Source organism: Populus trichocarpa, chromosome 13, assembly GCF_000002775.5.
Source record: "Populus trichocarpa isolate Nisqually-1 chromosome 13, P.trichocarpa_v4.1, whole genome shotgun sequence".
Lineage (NCBI taxonomy): Eukaryota > Viridiplantae > Streptophyta > Magnoliopsida > Malpighiales > Salicaceae > Populus > Populus trichocarpa.
The window spans coordinates 14,258,317-14,276,094 of record NC_037297.2 but is presented as its reverse complement, the minus strand read 5'-3'; the positions used below and the strand labels follow the sequence as shown (position 1 = coordinate 14,276,094).

Genomic DNA, 17,778 nt, shown 5'->3' with positions numbered 1-17,778 from the left:
ATACAAGGTAAAATTAAGAGTATTTGAAAGGTAGAGTCATATAGATTTGGCTGAAGCTAAATGTAAGTTTCACTCGGTACAGATACATTACCACAAAATTTCACTGTCAAGAATTACAAACGAATAATAATATAAAACAATTGGTTAGCAAATTCCAGCAGTAATAGACTTTGTTTTGCATAATTTAATGAACAACGTAATCACAAATTGTTGACCAGAAGAAAAATGAATTTTTCACATTCTGTCCAGAGGTAGCTTGAAGACTTCTCAAAGGTATGGACCTGGGATGTGAACAGTCATTGTGTTAGTTTGCAGCATTTGTTTACAGTTGATGATGCATCTTCTAGTGTTGACATTCCGGGAGATTACAACTTTGCAGCTTCACATTCCAAAGTGGAATCATAAGTTCTATGTACCGATTTTTCATTCAGTCGCCGATTGATTCATTGCTGGGGCGGTCTCTCCTTATCATGTCTGTTAGATCCTGGACAACCTCAGACATTTGTGGCCTGAATTCTGGTTCAGACTGCATGGTAACCTTGAGGTTAGGCAAAGGTAATCATCCTATATTTGGCAGAAAACAAAATCTTGGACTGCAACTAGGTGGCATTCACATGTTAATAATGTACCAAGTCTGAGGAAATCATAACGAAACCAGCAATATAATTCTCACCTGAACACATCGAGAAATGATATCGGCGAAGTTTGATAAAGATTTAGCAGAGTATTCTCCATTAAGGGCGGGATCAACCATCTTTGACAATGTGTCAATGTCATGGAGCTGGGGGATTGCCCATCTCACTATAAAATGCTCCCCCCGAGTCCGTGTCCTGGGCAAAATTTGAAAAGAGGACATCATTAGATAAGTAAAAAATTTGCCTTGGGATAACAAGCACCATATGCTTTTGCCCTTGGGAAAACAAACACAGCATGCATTACAATTTTACCTGTCATAAGACTTCCGGCCAGTTAAGAGTTCCAGCATGACCACACCAAAGCTGTAAACATCACTCTGGATGGTATAGATACCTGATTCAAATTCTGGAGCCCCATAACCATAAGCTGTTAGCAGCTGGCCTGACAACTGAAAATGAGGGGAATAATTTTAGAGAAGTAAGCAGACATGGAAACAAGAAGGCTATATACATCCCTACACCAATTGAAATACTTTTTCCTAATACTGAAAGAAGTTTAACAAATCAGTCAACTAGCTCAACAAAATTCCCTTCTTTAAGAATCAATAAATTGCAGTCAAGTAACTCAATCTAACACATCTGAAAGTCAACTCCCAAGATGGTTCACATTTCAAACTGGATCACTGCCTGATTGTAATCATTACTTACCTGACTTACAGACCCTGATGATATTAATGAAGCCAAACCACAATCCGAGACACGAACATCAAGATCATCATCAAGAAGAACATTGGCAGACTTAAAATTTCTGTGTATAACAGGTGGCTGACAGACCTCATGCAAATACCTTCACACATAAAACAACAAAATCAGTGTGCAGAAGCGTGCCTCCCACCTTCACCCCATTGAAATATGTTGGTGAATGATTGACCATTTTATAGACCTGAATCTACAAACCATTTCTAGCATATTGGATACCTAGTTATATCTTTTTAACCCATATACCTTCGGATAGCTTGTATTTGTCGGCTATTCAAATCTCTCTCCATACATGCACACAAACTCTTTGTATTCATGTTTCTTACTAGTTAAGATTTTTTTTCGAGTTGGAAAAGTGGTTTCATCTCAGTGGCTAGTTCACTTACTCTAAGGCTCTAGCAGCTTCAAGTGCCATCTTAATGCGGGCATTCCAGGAAAGTTTCTTTTTAAATTCATCGTCTGAGTGTAGTGCATCTTGCAAAGAGCCATTACTGCAATACTCATAGATCAGAAGCCTCTGACCATGCTCTGCACAGTATCCCATGAGCTCAACAACATTAGCATGTCGGATCCGATCAATATTGTTAACCAATTCAATAAACTCCACGTCCTTCTGCTGCTCTGCAGTCCTCTTATCGAGTTTCTTGACAGCAAGAAGCTAAAACAGCAACCAATTACATCAAATATCAGAAGCCAGACACTCTGCTATATGTTTTTCTTACAACAAAATTGACTTGCTTGATCAGATACATGGCACCATATAATAGAGAGGTTTGAGATAAATGCACTGAACCACCATAAGTTTTCACCTTTCAAAGCTCATTGATATATTCTGTTTAAGGATTTGCAGTAATGGTCAACAGTTGAAAACCAGAGTTTTGGACAATTGTGGAAAGGAGCACACAAGGAAAGGAAACTGGTTAAAAAAGTACTTGAGAGAGAAGAAACAAAGCTATAAAACTAACAAAATTAATATAATAATACAGCAAATCTCCAGATAGAATATTGTGGCTCGTCGTCAATCACCATAAATAAATTGCCAAAACTAACACCAATCATGGTAAAAGATCGCACCTTTCCATTAGGAAGCTGTGCCCTATAAACACTTCCCAGCATGCCTCCTCCTATAAGATTTTCTTGAGAAAAGCTGCTTGTGTATTGCTGAAGTGATGCAATATTGAAGGACCTAGCAGAAGTGAGAGGGATCTGAGTTTTACGAGAAGGCTTCCCTGAGCTTACTTCAGCAGGCACAATTGGCTTAACAATGACATTCTCAACAGGGGGTGGAGGAGGAGGAGGTGGTGGGGGTGGAGGTGGAGGTGGAGGTGGAGGTGGAGGAAGAGGAGGAGCCATGAAATCTAGATCTGCTCTGCCAATGGCCATTAAGTGATTGTCCCTATTTGGTGCTGGGTTCATTTTGGGTTCATTTCTCATATGCATATTTTGTGGCTTTGGATGGTCCTCTTTGGGCTTCTGTGTGGTCTCCTTTGGAACTGTTTGAAAAATTTTAGAACATGTCAGCGATCAAAAGAATTGAAATCTTGCATGGAAGCACATGATTCAAGTTAAATAGTTGCTTGCCTTTTTCATTTTGATTAGTTGGTCGGACCAAGGATCCATTGTCCCTTGGGTTCTCTCCAACTTGATGCCGCTTGAAAATTCTGCTATCCTCCCACCTTCTTCTGCTACATCTTGGAATCAAAAGCACAAGTGCTAATGCCAGTATTACAAACAACAATACACCTGCAATGGATATCCAAACTACTCTTTTATTTTTTCCTCCAGAACTCGATTTCTCTGATGAAGACGGCGCATCAGCCTGCTTCCCGGGTGTTCTCCGAGAAGACGGTGATGGTGGAGCCCCAGAAAGTGGTGGTGTATATGGTGATGGGGATGTGGGTGCAGGTAATGGAGCAGAGGAAGTATTGAACGGATTGCCATCATTTCTGCAACAAGTATCAATATTAGCAAACAAATGAGGGAAGAGATAACTAAATCTTCCAAACTGCAAAGAACAGTGATTCCTATTCATTTCAAACAGCATATTGCAAAGTTTTATGGACTTAGATGCCAAACAGAGCAGATGCGAGTAAAAGAAAATGCCTCCATCCTATTTAAGAATATTTGATTTTTTTTTCTGGTAGGAGCCATAGTAAGCATATGGTGTTGTTAACTTGGTGCATCAGAATGTGGAGATCAGAAAGTCCCCGTAGAATGATTTCCATACTGAGCAAATTCCTAGCTTGCATTCAAGAAATTATTCAGCTCCGATTTCTGTAAGGTATAAATATGTCTAATAATTATGTGTTTCACCACATTTAACACGAATTGGATGTATTCTTCCCCATAAGTTCCAACAGAGGATTAGAGGTTTCTTCACATGTATATTATATCCAGAAAAAATCCCTGCTTAAAAAAAATCCATGCATTCTTAATAGAACCCTTCAAGAACATGATTGGTCTGAATCGTTTGGACACATCAACATGGTATGATTTCCAAGACCTGCTTGTTTTCAAGGACACTGCAAATGGTTGCTCATGCTCTGGTCAGAATAACACAATGGAAATGCATAATAATTATCATCATCCTTAACTAGTCTACTCAAAGATTTAAGCTTAATGGAGTTTTCATACAACTGTCAATAAGTATTAAATACCAGAAATTCCTAAATTGAGTGAACATGATGTATAATTGACATAATATTCATCAATTTAAGTCATCATGACAGCATAATTCATAGAGATAAATGAATGCTTTTGAAAAAACATCAAGTTCTATTTCAAATGAAATACATTTTCATTCCTACCTGAAATTTGGGATAGCCAGCAGCTTGTCAGGTATGGGTCCTGAGAACAGGTTATTCTCTACATTCCTGTTTTATGAGGAGCAAAAAGAACAACAAAACAAGGGAAAGAATCATTCAACAAACTTCAGGACACAAAACTAGATAGAAATTCCTGAAGAGGTAAAAAGGTACTATCATTTAAAATTGAAAGAGACATGGTTGGGAATAGTACAAATCTCTCAGGGGAAGATCTTGTAGAACATCAAGGGTCCCAGATAGTTGATTGTCCTGCAAACGTCTGCCAACTAAGTGGTTAGTATTATACGAGGAGATGAAGTGAATGCAATATAAATGGACTTGCTGTGACAACTTACAGGGTTGTAAGACTAGCCAAATCTATGAAAGAAGAAGGCAACTGCCCACTCAAATTGTTATTGGACAAGTCTCTGCAAAAAGCATAAGTTGTTACACTAACCATAATGCAACATTAATGAAACTGGAAAAGTATGCCAGCTTTTGAAAAAATAACCTACAAGTTGATCAACCCAGGAAGAGCTTGAAAGGCATCTGGTATCTCTCCACTTAAAAAATTATCGTTAAGAGACCTACAAGGCATACAAAGTTAAGATATAAGCATAAAAATTAAAAAAAAATGAGACTAAGCAGGCATCAACACTGGCAAAAGAGGAGCCAAAACTTACATGGCTTTCAGTAAGGTTAAAGTGGACAGGGAATCAGGGATGCTTCCAGTGAAGTTATTGTCTGAAAGGAAACTGTCAAAGGTAAAGACTATCATAAGCTGTTGCATAAAAAGTTAACAGTAATAGAATACATAGAGGGGAAAAAAAAACCCGTAGATTATCTCATGTAACAGGATGCGTACAGGTTTTGCATAGTAACAGGCAGATTCGATGGAATACTCCCCCCTATGTGGTTGTTGCTCAGACCTCTAAAAAACAAGAAGAAGAGAAGAATAAGTGCACAAAGATTAATGTCAGAATCCACAAAAATCACACGAAAGATTATTGCCTGGAATCCAAACAAATGCAATTTATGTACTTTGGTTATACTTCCTCCTATTTCATCTAATGTGTGAAGCACACAACTAGAAATCGAAACTTGGGGTATCAGGAAAGTTAGACCATTCATTTAAGGGTAGATAAATGAAGTTTTCAAAATCATGTCCCGGAACAATGCAACACATCATTGGCATTTTACTCAAACAATGCAGTGTCTTCCAAGTTGGCTGGAGCAACCCCGTCTCACTTTCTAAAAGCCCCTGTAAATATAAAACAATCCCATGTAATTTTTTCAATGCCTCTTGTAGTCAATAACTGTCAAAAGGCACACATAGAATGCCCCTTCTGTTCCTCTCACATGAAATGAAAACCAAAACAGCGTTTCTAATGGCAGCAAAGGAATAAGTGAAAAAGCTCTTTAGGATGGAAGGAAAGATGTTTCCATTAGTCAACGTGTAAACACCATTCACATGCTCACCCCCATGGGCATATGCACGTATAGAGACAGGGAGGGGAGAGAGGGAACGATTGAGAGACTGCCACTTACATCGATATGATAGAAGCAAACATTCCCAGATTATCACCAAGTTCTCCTCCCAAATTCGCACCATTAAGAACTCTGCAAAACAGCACATTTTAAAAGGCTTTACATTATCAATGCCGACAAATGGCAATAAATATGATGAGACCACAGCAGAGCTCCATACATGGATTGAATTTCTGAAACATTACATACAATGCCTTGCCACCCTTCGCCGCATGGATCTCCCCCGGTGCCGACCCACCCGGGCAGTACAGGAGAGCCCAGTGAAATGTATAAGCTATTAATTGCAGTAACTAAGTCAATCAAAACAATGCAGGTGATAAGATTCAAAGTTCCATGTACTATAAAACAAAATTAATAAGCAACACTACTATTCCAGCTTAAAATTATACAATAACAACTAGTAAAAATCCGAATTTGGTTGCTGAAAAAGAAAAGTTGAAACAAGAAAGGAAATTTACAAAACCAACCAAGCATTTCTTCCATCTAGGTTTGATAGCTTATATCATTTTAATTTTAACTAATAACTTTACTTTTATATCCCACATTTTCTCACAAACCAAACAGCAGAGAGAAACCCAAAACAAGAAAGAGCAAAAGAAAAAAAAAGGTCAAGCTTAATTACCATCACTTGGATTAGTAACACCAACAGAAATCCTTGCTGTGCAAATCAAAACAAACCCAATAAAGAACTTTCCATAGATCTCCAAATTCAAGCACACTCTTTTACCAGATCTCTTGACTCCCATTGAACCTCTCGAACTCGATTATCTCTTCTTTCTATACACCACCAACCATAAACCCACTTCCAATCTGAAAAAAACCAACCAGACCCCACAAAAGAATACCCACGGAAACACACAGTTAGTGATCTTATCAAAGCTCGAGAACTCGACAGCATAAAAACCCAACAACAAAAAACCAAGTAATGAGCACCAAAAAACACAATCTTGACAAATGTCAAGCTTAAATGAAGCAAATTGCTGACACTAACAAACGAAAGAAAGTTTCTGTTTTACTTTTTTGAAACTCTTTCTAAAAGTAACGCAAAGAAACTTAAGTGCTAAGGATCAATGAATCAGGAGATAGAGAGCAAGAAATAGACGTAAGCAGGTATTACATCACAATTTTTACGGAACCGAAAGGAGAAAAAGAACTTACTCCTGTAAAGAACAGTAGAGAAAGTTGCAGAAAGAGAGTTCTAACCACGAAATGTGGAGAGAAAAAAATAATATATATAGAGAGAGAGGGAGACAGGGAGACAGGGAGGGAGGCTCTTTTCTTGTTTTTCTTTCTGTAAAAATACAAACTAGGCAGCTAGAAGAGGAGTACTGTACATAAGTTGAAGTTGAACAGTCTTTGTGCGTGTGAGAGAGTGTAATATGGAACTTCTTGGACTTTTACTTAGTTTAGTTTACCTACCTTTTTTGTGCTCTAATATCATCCCTATATTTCCGATTTTTATGATTCAGATCCTTTCATATTCAATGATAGCCGGCTTAAGGTGAATGGAGAGGGTAATTTTTATTTCATAAAACATAATTGATAAGTATACCTTATTTATTTTTGGAGTTTTTTTTGTTAAATTGAGGTCTTTGATCATTGCTCAAGTGGCCCTTTGTTTAAGCTAGTTCTTCCATCAAATCCTAAGTGCAAGGTATTGGATTAAGAAGGTTTGTCCCCTTCAACACCATTTGTTTTTGCCTTTGAAAATGTATTTGGATACATTTTGAAAATGTATTTGGCTCGAAAAACATCAAATTGATATTTTTTCGATGATTTTGATGTATTAATGTAAAAAAATTTTAAAAAAAATATTTTAATATATTTTAAAACGAAAAATATTTTTGTAAAACACTTTACACCATAGTGTCAAACGCACTTAACTTACAAGTTCCAACCTTAAGGTTAGAATCCAAATAAACTTATCCTTTTGCATAGATGATGCGAGGATGTATTATAAAATCATTTAAAAGATGATTTGGTTTAAAATAATTATCAAAATAATCTAAAAATATACATTTTAACGAACTTAGAAAACCCTATTCAAATACACATAAGAAAACTTAATCTTAGAAATAATAAGAACTAAAAGTATGTATTATTTTTTGATGAATTTTATTGGTGAGGTTAATAACTGATCGTTATTTTTTTAATGTGAAAAAGAAAAAAGTATAATTTTAGTAATCATTTGATCTTTTCATTAATTATCCTTAAAAGATGATATTAAATACCTTGTTAAGTGTATTCCTATGAAATTGATTCTACATGGCACCAACTAGAGTGGCTGGATTTAATGCAATTTCTTGTCATAAATAACAAAAGGATCAAATAATTGCATAAATAAATAAAAGAGGGGTGATATTGAAACAAAGAATAGTAGAGATACCAAATAGGTTAAAATTGAGAGTAGAAGAACCCAAATGCACCATCAACCATGTCTTGCGTGGTGACTAGAACTGCTGACAAGGCATCGTTAATATTGTTTCACGCGCTTTACTTGCGCGTGCATGAGTGTTTCTATCTGTGTAGCTTGGAAGTGAGGATAGGCTTTATGATTGTGAAAAATTAGGTACAGGTCAGGCTATTTTTAGCAGGTTCGATACATAGTTTTTAGAGTATTTTTATTTTTATTTTATATTAAAATATTTTTTTTAAAAAAAATTATTTTTATTATTAATATATCAAAATAATTTAAAAATGTAAAACAATAAATAAATATTTTAAAAAATACTTCTAAAATATAAAAACAAACTAATTATTAAATTAAAAATAAAATATTTTAAATCCAACAATATTTAAATTTTAATTATTTAAGACCTCCAATTCTTATTCACAATTTGGATTTGGGCTGTCTGAAGGTATGATTGTAATTGTTTTTTAAAATATTTTTCATACTAAAATGCGTTAAAATAATATATTTTTTTATTTTTTTTAAATTATTTTTAAGATCAGCACATCAAAACGATCCAAAACATACAAAAAAAATTAATTTTAAACAAAAAAAATTAACTTTTTTAAAAATACAGGTTGACCCGTGTTTCCAAACATACTCTCAAGCAAGAATTATTTATCTCAAATAATTAAATTTGTGGAATTAGATATTAAATTGTGTTACCCATCATCTACGATGATGCATGCCATCACTCCTTTCAAGTTTCAATCCAAAATTCCAGTCATGTTCTACAAGAAAATGGTTTGCGTGCACCACACTAATTCAACATGCATCAAGTTGATATTCTTTTTATTAATTTATTTTGTCTTTGCGTATTTCTTCATTCGCCAATCCTAATGAAGAATGTTACGTTTGATTTGGACACTAGTCTTACGTAGCTATTATATCCATTCTCGCCAAAACTTGACTATGATTTTTTTTTTCCTTGTTGTCAAGACTAAGATATTATTTGGTATTATAATTATTTTAATTTTTTATTCAATAATAGAAAAAAATATTTTAATAATCAAATAATTTTTGTTTTTATGCACTAGCCCCATATGTAATCGTAGCAATTATATCCATTCTCACCAAAACATGAGTAGGAATTGGTTTTTTTTTTTATAAGATGGTAAATTATGTTTTTTTATAACTATAGAAAAAAAGTTATTTAATTATTCAAATAATTTTATTTTTCTGTATTGAGCCTCATGCATAATTGTGTTTTAAATATTGGTTCTGTATGATAGCTTCTGTTTTTTAGTTCATTTCAAAAACATGTTTCACTTGAAAAAATATCAAATTAATATTTTTTCAGTGTTTTTTAATGATTTTGACGTGCTGGTATCTGTGTATATATATTTTATATTTCTTAAATTAAAATTATTTTGCTCCATGGTATCAAACACACACATAAAAACTAAATAACACGCTTTCATTTAAGAGACATGCTTTTAATTCACGGTGATATGTTTTATTTATTTATTTTACATGTAAAAATCAATCTCATAATAATTTTAAATAAATAAATATTTTTTAGATCTATATTTTAAAAAATTACAATTAATAATATTTTTAAAAATCTAATTTTTTATAACGACTATAAAAACTATCGTAATATTAAATAGCCGCCGAGACTATTAGGTTTTAAGAGAAATAGTCAAGGTCTTCATTCTTTTTTGGTTTCCTAGTCAAGGTCGTACTTATAATTTTCTTACAGGGTAGTTAAGGACGTGCTCGTACCAAGTTTTCAATTTCCACATATTAAAATTAATTTTTTATTCGATATTAATCAGATCGTCTATGATATTGAATAAATCATCCACATCATTTATTTCCTATGCCAAATATCTTAATCCTAGGCTCCTAGCAAGCTGGGGTCACCTTTGACAACAGTCTACTGCCTAATTGCCTAATTAAAATGTTTTAAACAAATACTCCTAAGAATAGGCTTTTTAACCATATGATATAATTTAGAAGAGAAATTGTATTATTGTTATAAGAAAGTTTATATTTTGATATACTGATGTCAAAAATAATTTTTAAAAAATAAAAAAATATTATTTTAATACATTTTCAAGTAAAAAATACTTTAAAAAACAATCGTAACTACACTTTCAAACACGCTAAATTCAACTCTCACTGAATTAACTAAATTACAGATTTATACTATATCTTTTATTAGCATGCATCGGGTTGGAGTGAGGTTTAATAACATCGTAGAAAATTATAGCAATCGGACAAAAAAAATAATGCAAGGAAGCATCTCTATGTCATGAAGCTAGTGGTCCCTCCTGGCCTTGTTCTTTGCCTTGGTATCCCTAGACAAAGGACATAAAGAAGAGTGATGTGGGGTAATTATCATTGAAATATTCTTAATTTTCGAGAAAAAGAAAAGGAGCATGACAAAATTTTCAATCTTCCCATTTGCAATCTGCAACTAGCCCATCAAATGAAGGCAACATCGTACCCATCCTCCTCTGCTTTATCTATACAAATTCATTTTAAAATTATTATTTAAACAAATTTTATTTTATATTTTTCAGTTAAAAACATGTTTTTATTCTTCTTTTTTTAGACTATAACAAAGTAATTATTTTTATTTATTTAATAAAAATCAAATACAAAATAATAATAGCACATGTAAATTTCAAATCTAGAAAACTTTCACTTTAAATAGTGTGTTAAAAAATAATATAAATCATATCTTGAAACTTCATCTAATAACTTAAATTTTAGGATTGAGATAGTTTTTTTAACTTATTTTTATTATTTTTACATTTTACATTTTTTTATTTTCTCGATAAGTAATCAAATAATATCTAAAAAATTATATCTTTGTCAATGCCTAAAATGAAAGGTAAAGATTTTTAATATTAAATATATCTGGATTATTTTTTATATGCAAAGGTTTAATTATTTTCATAGATTTTATATGAACAATATACTTCAAAAAAATGTATTTACATACAGCTTTTAATTTCATCTTTAAACCGAAAATATCTCATTACGACAATGGAACCCAATTAGAAGGGAAAAAAAAACATTTCAATTTATAATTTCTTTGTTGTCTTCCTATAGTTTCCATTTCTGAAAGAGGCCTTTATTTTTATTTTATTTTTATGTATTTTTATAATGAAAGTAGCCTCTATTTGCTCATACACCTTGACCAAGTCCAACAAATATCGAGTGGGTTGAGGGTGACTACTCGTAGTAACTTGCAAGCTATCAATTTCTTTTTCTTTTTTATTATACACCCATTAAAAATAATAACAAAATATAGTCAAATAATACCCAATAAAAAAATCCCAGCAGAGGTTATTGGTTAAGGACCGTTACGGCACCGTTTGTCGTCACATAAGAAAATTCCTGGCAGCAAAAGCTACTTTTGAAAAAGCTTTTTTTCTTTCTTTTTATTATCTCCTGCAACGGCCAAAAGGAAGAAAGTAGTGAGAAAATTTGGTGTGTGTATATTAATAATAAAAAGAGGCAAACAGTCCTTATCTCTTTTTTATCCCAATCGGAGCCCTACCAAACGTGTCATCTATCAAGAATCTATTTGATAGTCACCGACCTTATTATTAAGGATGATGACTTTAATTTCTTATTCGTTATATTTCGTTATCACCGCCTCCACCAGATTAATTAATTAATTAAAGTAATTAGCTTCACGTTTTACTTGTAATTAGTACTTTATAATGACTCGGTGAGACCTTGAGTGCTTGACATGTATCCATGATGCAACTGGATGGGACGAAAATGGGATCGATGAGTTGTTGATTAGTCATTTTTTAGCAATTAATTTTGGTTTCATTTAAGAGAGCCTCTTAGTCAATGAGATATAGATTTAAATTTTATGTTTTTTTTAAAATAAAATAAAATGAAACGGGTGTTTATAATTTTTTGATTAAAAATTATGTTGATGGATGAAAAAACCAAAACTTAGGTCATTAAATTAAAAATGTCATATTTGAAAAAACCATGAAAATCAATTATCAACTAATCAAATGTTAATGGATAAAACAGAAAAAAAATTTAATTATACAAAAGGATTTAAAACAAAAAAATAGCAGTTAAAAGAACAGGGATCAAAATTAAAATACAAAACAAATATTATCATTGATTGGAGGGTGAAATTAAAAAAAGATTTATTTTAAAAAAATAATATAAAAAACAACTCAAGTTAACCTGGTTAACCTGTGACCGGGAGTCCTCTCATAAAAAAATATCAATGTCTGATTTTCAATCAACCGAATGTTAAAAGATAAAATTAAAAAAAAATCGAGTCAATTGAGTTAACACGTCAAATTTATAATTCAGATTATAAAACTGAATGACCTCATAAAAAAATAAAAATAAAAATTATTTTTAATTTTTTTAATAATAAATGATGAAATTATTAATTATATCATCCCATTGTTTCATAAAATATAGGAATTATTACAAAAATAATTCACGTATGTATCCCATGTTTCTGCGAGAGGAAGGAATACAGTTCTCGGTATACTGAGTAATTCATTTTATATATAAATACATAGACTAACATTTCTTAAAATTGACATGAATAACAAATTTAATCTCGGCAGAAGAAACCATTTCGTAAATAGAACTTGATCCTAAGAAAAAAAACAAGAGAGCCAATTTTTTTAAAATCGTGTAAAGTATATTTTTCTTTTAAAAAATTGACAAATAAAAAGACTTGTATATTTATAAATGTAATAAAGACTGTATTTCAAGTATTAAATCAAAACAAAACGAGATCAATGTTTCATCATTATAAAAACACAAAATATTATAGATTGGAACAACTTTTGGATCGTCTAGACAAAAGTATCAAGGATTGCACCGAGAAGTATTTCATTATTTTCCAGAGAAATCATTTTCATGAAAAAAGAGTTCATGAGCTCGTGGAAATCACACAAGAAAAGACAAGGATAGCAACCTGCTAATGGCAATGGGGTTCAAAAAATCAGCAAGAACTGTTCTAAGTCACTCTCATTAGGACCGGGAAACGTTTTTGGATATATTTCGAAGACTTGTAGTTGTATTCTCGGGTTTTTTTCAAGAACATGACCTCTCTTTTCTGTACTAAAAAATATTTTAAATGGTCATAATGTTTCACATCATTGCACAACAGGCCGCAAGAGAGTGGTCCAGTGATGAAACTCGAAATCAATCTCATGTCCTTTGGGGTTTCAAGTCCACCATTTTCAAACATTATTTTGTAATTACCACAAAATCAAAGGCATATCTCTCTTTCTTTTGTGGTGGATGATTCTTTCCATCAGAATCACTCAGATGCAGTTCTTGTTAGTGCAAGTTCTTGGCATGTACTTTTCTGAGTGCCCCCACAAGAATTTACTAGATAATTTATGAACATTGACGTTGATTTTTCTGGTTTTAAATTTTGGATAATATATAATTTATTTAAAGCACTCAGAAAAGTACATGCCAAGAACATGCACTAAGAGTCTAAGCCCACCAGTGGAAGAAACTTGTTATCTATCTCTGCACTAGGAATAAGTTTTATTATGCATATCTGTCATCCATGCAGTTTATTATATATTTGCTGGGCTTGCAGGATGTTTAGTGAATCCAGAAATTAATTGTGGTACATATAAGTTGACCCGGACACGCCGGGTTACCAAAAAAAAAACTTCCTCCGAGTGATTATGATGGAAAGAATCATTCACCACAAATTAATTTGAGTGGCCACACAAAATAAATATACACAGTATATATATATATATATAAAACCAGGAGCTTGATAACAGATCGGTGCTTCGCTATGGCAGCATCACCATGGACAGAATTCTTGAACAAGAAGACTTGAACCACTTGATGCCAGGAGCTTGAGAACAGATCGGTGATTCGTTAAGGCAGCATCACCATGCACAGACTTGAACCACTTGATGCCATATGGGACCATCACTCGCCTCTGGGTCTCACCAGGGTGGGGTTGCCACAGAGTCACACCAGTCACGACTAACAGGGTTTTATGGACATCAGTCACATCCTTAATTAAAGCTTGCATGCCTCAATTTTTACATGACATGACATCGATAATTAAAAGAGGTTGGCAATTCCTTTTGTTAGGTATCCCATCTGGTGCCCCTCCCGAAGAAAATATCTAGAAATCATGTCTGGTTGGAAATTTATTTAATTGATATTATTTAAATAAATTATGAGAAGACAAGATTTATTTTTAAATAATTTTTGGCTTTTTTTATTCTAAGAATTATTGATTTTTTTATATTTAATTCTTGAATTCAGTTTATATCATAGTTTTTAAACCCGGTTCGGTCCAAGGTTCTGATTTTGGGTTTTGACCAGATCACCGGGTCGGCCGAGTCAATCTTTATTTTAAAAAAAATTCAAAACGACGTCGTTTTAGTTAAAAAAACAAAAGTCAACGGGTTGCAACCAGGTTTTTGACCGGGTTTTGCCGGGTCAACCTGTCGGGTCGGTCGGGTTATGACTTTTCATATTTTTTCATCAATCCGACTCGGTTCCAGCCCTGAATCAGCCGGATTTCAAGTTAACTCATCGGGTCGGGTTTCAAAACTATGATTTAGAAGACCAGATTACAGATTTTTCAACCCTATTTTCATTCATTGTGTTTTTTAGTGCCTGTTTATTCTAAGAAATTTACTAGCCTTATCCATGCTACGATGCAGGTATATTTTTAAGTCAGGCAATAAAAGGAAGCTTTTGCGCTATGAATGTGTTTTTAGATATTATGATTTTTTTAATTAAAAAAAATATGTATGATTATTAAAATAAATAAAATGATAAATAAAAAAATTGTTAATGTTAACTGAATAATAAAATGAAAAGCTTGCATTTCTAAAAAAAAAAAACGAAAGATAGACGCAATAATAATTGTACTAATGTATAATATCTATGAAGCATTATGAAATTAGAAAAAACATTTTAAAAGATCAATTACTATTTAAAAAAAAACTAAAAAATTTTAAAAAATAAAAGAGATGGTATTAAGCAATATTTAAGTAGAAACAAATAGTGAAAAAAACAAGGGTAGACACAATTACGCCTAGCAAATCAACTCTATTTTTTCATAGTTGGACCACATGTCGTCTGTTGCAGCAGATGATTTGTCACCTATTGAATAGTTTTTTAATCACTTTCTATAACTAAAAAATCAGGATTCAATATTTTAAACCACAAAAAACTGTTTTTTAATTTATTTTCATCTAAAACAACATAAAGAACTTTTGCTCGTTTTACGTGATAATTTTTGCTTTTAAAGTAAAATGCACATGATGAATGTTTGGTAATGATAAAATATATTTTACTGTTCACATGAGATCCATACAAATGAGAGTGAAACTCCATTGTTTGATGTGAACAGTGAAGCTACTCTTCACTGTTCCGGCCAGACTGGATCCGGTCTAAAGTTAAATATATTGAACCGGATCCGATCCAGTTAAAAAAATCAATTTTTATTTTTATTTTTATTTTTAATTGTGTTTTATTTGAAAAATTAGAAGAAGATCACTTGATTACGTAGCATTTGAAGAATTTGATCACAACCCCAATTTTGTTCTTGATGATATTTTACTTGATATTGTTGCGCTCTTACAAAACCAAGAAAACTGTAATCCAGCATACGTGATGAAATTACAGATAGTTTAATGGAACAATAAAAAATATTTGATATAAGTATTATTTATTTCATGATGTAATATCAGTAGTTAAATCTACAATATTTAAATTAAAAACTATTAATATTAATATATATTTTATAACTTTAATTTTAAAAATATTATTTTAATCAAATACATTAAATTATTTTTTATTCAATCTATTACTAACATGTATAAATATCAGACTATCCTGAATCATTCTCTCACTTAAAATTTTCCTGACAACTTTCTCTCTGCATGTAGAGGGCTATAGCAGAGCTGAGATGTAGTGGAATTTATTAATTAAGTAATATACTAAAACACGTAGGAAATTCACTGTAGTTAAAGTTTTTTTTTTTTGGGACAGTTTTATTTGTTTTTTTTTCAGTTTTTTTTTTATTTTTTTTTCAGTTTTTTTCTTGCTTTTTTTTTTTTCGTTTTTGGTTTTGTTTTTCTATAGCAGTTTTTTTTCTTTTTGTTTTTTTTACATGTTTTTTTTTAATGCATAGGTTTTTCACTATAGAATTTTTGTTTTTTTTCCTCGCTTTTGTTTCTTCTGTTTTTTACATATAATGTATCGATGTGCACACAGTGAAACACTTGATTTTTTTGTTGTTTTTTTTCTTTTTTTTTCGTTTTGCCTATGAGTTTTTTTTTTGCCTTTTTCTTTGTGTTTTTTTTTCTTTTAATGAATTTTTTTTGTTTAATTTAGTTTGTTAATGTAAAAAAAAAATTAATTTAGTTATCATTTTTTCATTACACGAATCTCAGTTTTTTTTCTATATTAAGCTGGTTGAAAACTTAACTTTGTAGCTTTTTTCAAAAAGAAAAAAAAATACTATGGATTACTACAGTCTTTTCCTTGCATGATTTTTGTTTGGTTGCAATGTTTCCCCCACATGTTTATTTTTTTATTTTTTTTTCATTTTTTTTGCAGTTTTTTTTTTCGTTTTTTTTTCTGTTGCATTTTTTTTTTCGTTTTTGGTTTTGTTTTTCTGTAGCAGTTTTTCCTTTTTTTTCCTTTTTTTTGTTTTTGTTTTTTTTTTCTTTTATTTTTTTTCGTTTTGCCTATGGGGTTTTTTTTTTTGCTTTTTTCTTTGTGTTTTTTTTTCTTTTAATGAATTTTTTTTTGTTTAATTTAGTTTGTTAATGTGAAATTTTTTTTTAATTTAGTTATCATACTTTTATTACACAGATCTCGGTTTTTTTTCTATATTAAGCTGGTTGAGAACTTAACTTTGTAGCTTTTTTTTTTTTAAAAAAAAATACTATGGATTACTACAGTGTTTCCCTTGCATGATTTTTGTTTGGCTGTAGTGTTTCCCCCAAATGTTTATTTTTTAAATTATCTTTGTTAAATTTATTTTTTTAATATTGAGTTGGTTGAAAATTTAGCTTTAGCTTTAGCTTTCCCCACGTTTTTTCATTATAATTATTATTATATTGTATTGTATTATATGACTGTTTTTTTCTTTTGTTTTTTCTTTTTAAATTTTTTTAATGAATTTTTTTTGTTTGATTTATTTTGTTAATGTTAATTTTTTTTTATTTAGTTATCATATTTTCATGATACGAATCTCGGGTTTGATAGGTTAACCTGATTTGACGAGTTATTTTTTTTCATTTATTTTAGTTTGTTAAAGTTAATTTTCTTTCTATTTAATTATCAGATTTTCATGACATGTATCCTGGGCTTGACGGGTTAACTTGGTTTGATGGGTTAACCCGGTTAATTCTGGGTAAACCCGTTATTTTTTTTTTCTATTTAGTTATCAAACTTTCATGACGCAAATCCCAGGTTTTACGGGGTAACCTGGTTTAAAGGGTTAACCCAATTAATTCAATTTTTTTTTCTTTTTCTTCATTAGTTTTTTTCTTTCTGTTGATTTTTTTTCTTTGTTTTTTTTAATTACTCTATTTAATTATCACACTTTTATTACACGACCTTATAGCCA

General features: G+C 31.5%; 1 protein-coding gene across 5 annotated transcripts; it reads right to left on the bottom strand.

Annotated features, from left to right (window-relative positions):
* Positions 1-13: 13 nt before the first annotated feature.
* Positions 14-7,073, bottom strand: LOC7497390 (protein STRUBBELIG-RECEPTOR FAMILY 3). 5 transcript variants are annotated; one of them, XM_024584148.2, is made up of 17 exons: positions 6,905-7,072; positions 6,369-6,556; positions 5,907-6,036; positions 5,747-5,818; positions 5,064-5,129; positions 4,882-4,953; positions 4,714-4,785; positions 4,555-4,626; positions 4,413-4,478; positions 4,202-4,267; positions 2,976-3,340; positions 2,469-2,887; positions 1,781-2,052; positions 1,344-1,482; positions 948-1,084; positions 674-830; positions 14-526 (listed from the first exon to the last, which is right to left on the bottom strand). In XM_024584148.2, the coding sequence occupies exons 2-17, from the start codon at positions 6,490-6,492 to the stop codon at positions 428-430; spliced, it is 2,328 nt and encodes a 775-aa protein (XP_024439916.1). In that variant the 5' UTR covers positions 6,493-6,556; positions 6,905-7,072; the 3' UTR covers positions 14-427. The 5 variants fall into 5 exon arrangements, with proteins under 5 accessions (XP_024439916.1, XP_052302357.1, XP_024439917.1 ...); XM_052446397.1 differs by lacking the exon at positions 5,064-5,129 and having other exon boundaries at positions 6,905-7,073; XM_024584149.2 differs by lacking the exon at positions 6,905-7,072 and having other exon boundaries at positions 5,907-6,020; positions 6,369-6,517.
* Positions 7,074-17,778: the final 10,705 nt, after the last annotated feature.

Excerpts from the sequence above, each read along its gene's own strand:
- LOC7497390 (XM_024584148.2), bottom strand. The coding sequence starts at position 6,492 with ATGGGAGTCAAGAGATCTGGTAAAAGAGTGTGCTTGAATTTGGAGATC. Across the intron at positions 4,268-4,412 it reads GATCTTCCCCTGAGAGATTT|GAATGTAGAGAATAACCTGT; the intron begins GTACTATTCCCA and ends CTCATAAAACAG. Across the intron at positions 831-947 it reads GGCCGGAAGTCTTATGACAG|GACACGGACTCGGGGGGAGC; the intron begins GTAAAATTGTAA and ends AATTTTGCCCAG.